The sequence below is a fragment of the Chaetodon trifascialis genome, chromosome 11 (assembly GCF_039877785.1).
Source record: "Chaetodon trifascialis isolate fChaTrf1 chromosome 11, fChaTrf1.hap1, whole genome shotgun sequence".
Taxonomy (NCBI): domain Eukaryota; kingdom Metazoa; phylum Chordata; class Actinopteri; order Chaetodontiformes; family Chaetodontidae; genus Chaetodon; species Chaetodon trifascialis.
Genome location: NC_092066.1, coordinates 28,634,538 through 28,636,537, shown reverse-complemented (window position 1 = coordinate 28,636,537; position 2,000 = coordinate 28,634,538). Strand labels below are relative to the sequence as shown.

At 39.4% G+C, this 2,000-nt stretch overlaps 1 protein-coding gene across 1 annotated transcript; it reads right to left on the bottom strand.

Annotated features, from left to right (window-relative positions):
• Positions 1-315: 315 nt before the first annotated feature.
• Positions 316-1,381, bottom strand: LOC139339454 (uncharacterized). The gene is made up of 2 exons (XM_070975075.1): positions 627-1,381; positions 316-595 (listed from the first exon to the last, which is right to left on the bottom strand). The coding sequence occupies exons 1-2, from the start codon at positions 1,379-1,381 to the stop codon at positions 316-318; spliced, it is 1,035 nt and encodes a 344-aa protein (XP_070831176.1).
• Positions 1,382-2,000: the final 619 nt, after the last annotated feature.

The window sequence follows — 2,000 nt, the reverse complement described above, 5'->3', positions numbered from 1 at the left end:
GTTTTTTGTCCACTAAATTTAAGTTATTCAGAGCAAAAATAAAACATTTGTACTGGGATCTTGTTTGATAGACTGGTTTATTTGTCAGGGACAATGCAAAAAAGGAAAGTGACACATTCTAGATGTGCTTGGATCAGTACAATGGGTTACATCAAATCAGACTTGCTTTATATAGCACTTTTCAGAAAATAAAGATGCAACACAAAATACTTGACAGAATAAAACAAAGCGCTCCAAAATGTGGAGGTTACAACACAAAATACTTGACAGAATAAAACAAAGCGCTCCAAAATGTGGAGGTTACAATGACCTTATTCAAAAATAATCATGCTCCTGCAGGTGTTGTGGAAGGCGGTCAGGTGCAGACAGCTGGGCAGCTATCCTTTCCCTGATATGATTCCCAGATGTCTCAGCTCTGTCAGGTGCGACATGGACGGGAACTGGGTGGTCTTCAGCAGGTTCAATGTCCTCCATCTCCAAGATGTCATCTGTATGCAGGCACAGATTATGCAGGAAGGCACAACAGGCAACAATATCTGGTGCAAAGGCAGGACTGACCTCCAGTGCTTTGAAAAGCGTGGCCCTCCATCGCTTTCTTTCATCATGCCAAGGGCACGTTCAACTACTGAACGTTCAGTTCAACTACTGAACGTGCCCTTGAATGATGGGTATTGAAGCGCTCCTGCATCCGACCCTGAAGAGGCAGCTTGTAGGGTGTGATGAGTGCTATCGGTTTTTCCAGACAAGGATAGCCACCATCTGCTAGGAGGAAATAGCCCGCTGGTGGGTAGAGTGACTTATTAAAGATTGGGCTATTTCTCAGGACCCTGGCATAATGCACAGACCCCAGGTACCCCACAAAAATGTCCAGAAACCTGCCAGTTGCGTCAGAGATGGCCTGCAGATGAATAGATGGAAATAACTTATAGTTTATGTAATCCATGCGATGTTGGTTGCCTGGTGGTTTGATTCTGATATGGCAACCATCAATTGCACCAGCAGCACGGGTGAAGACTGGACTTCGGGCAAGCTGGCAGAAACCCATACCAATGTCTGGTAGCATGTCTTGAGATGGCAGTGAGATGACTGTACCCAGTTTGCCTTTGATTTCTGCAGCTATCCGATGAATTACCCGGTGCACAGTGGACCTGGGTACCCCAAAGGCACGGCACACCACTGACAGGGAAAGGCCATGTGCCAAGCAGTATAAAAACATGAGGACCTCCAACTCTTGGCCCCAGCCATGGTCCCTCGGACTATGGATGATCCTCAATAAAAGGTTCACCGACTGTCGAGTGAGCCGGAGGTCTCTTTTCAGGCAGCTCTCTGGATTGTTATAAACTTTGAGGATTGGAATGTTGGGGTTCAGCTGCATGTACATCCCACGTCCCTAGGAAAATACAGGACAAATATTTTCATAACTTCATCTCATCAAGTCCCAAATCACAACAGATAACAGATTGAATTAATACATCCCTTGCAAAATAAATAAATAACTGCTTCCTATATTTGATTTATTTAATTATATTGCTTGCTGTATTGATAATGGACCTTACATCAAGACGTAGAGTGTTAATAGCACTGTCAACAATAGCCAGGTTATATTCATACAGTTGCATGTCGAGAAAATGATGTTAAAGAGTTCAATATTTTCTGTCAGTTATTCCAAGAAAGAATAAGTAGGATACCTCTACTTATCAAGTGTAATTAATATACAGTGAAAGTTTCACTTTTTTAATTAAATTAAGCTGTTATAATTAACTTTTGCCATGAATAAATAAATAAATATATATATATATATATATATATATATATATATATATATATATATATATATATGTGTGTGTGTGTGTGTGTGTGTGTGTGTGTATGTATGTATGTATGTATGTGTGTGTGTGTGTGTGTGTGTGTGTATATATATATATATATATATATATATATATATATATATATATATATATATATATATATATATATATATATATATATATATATATATA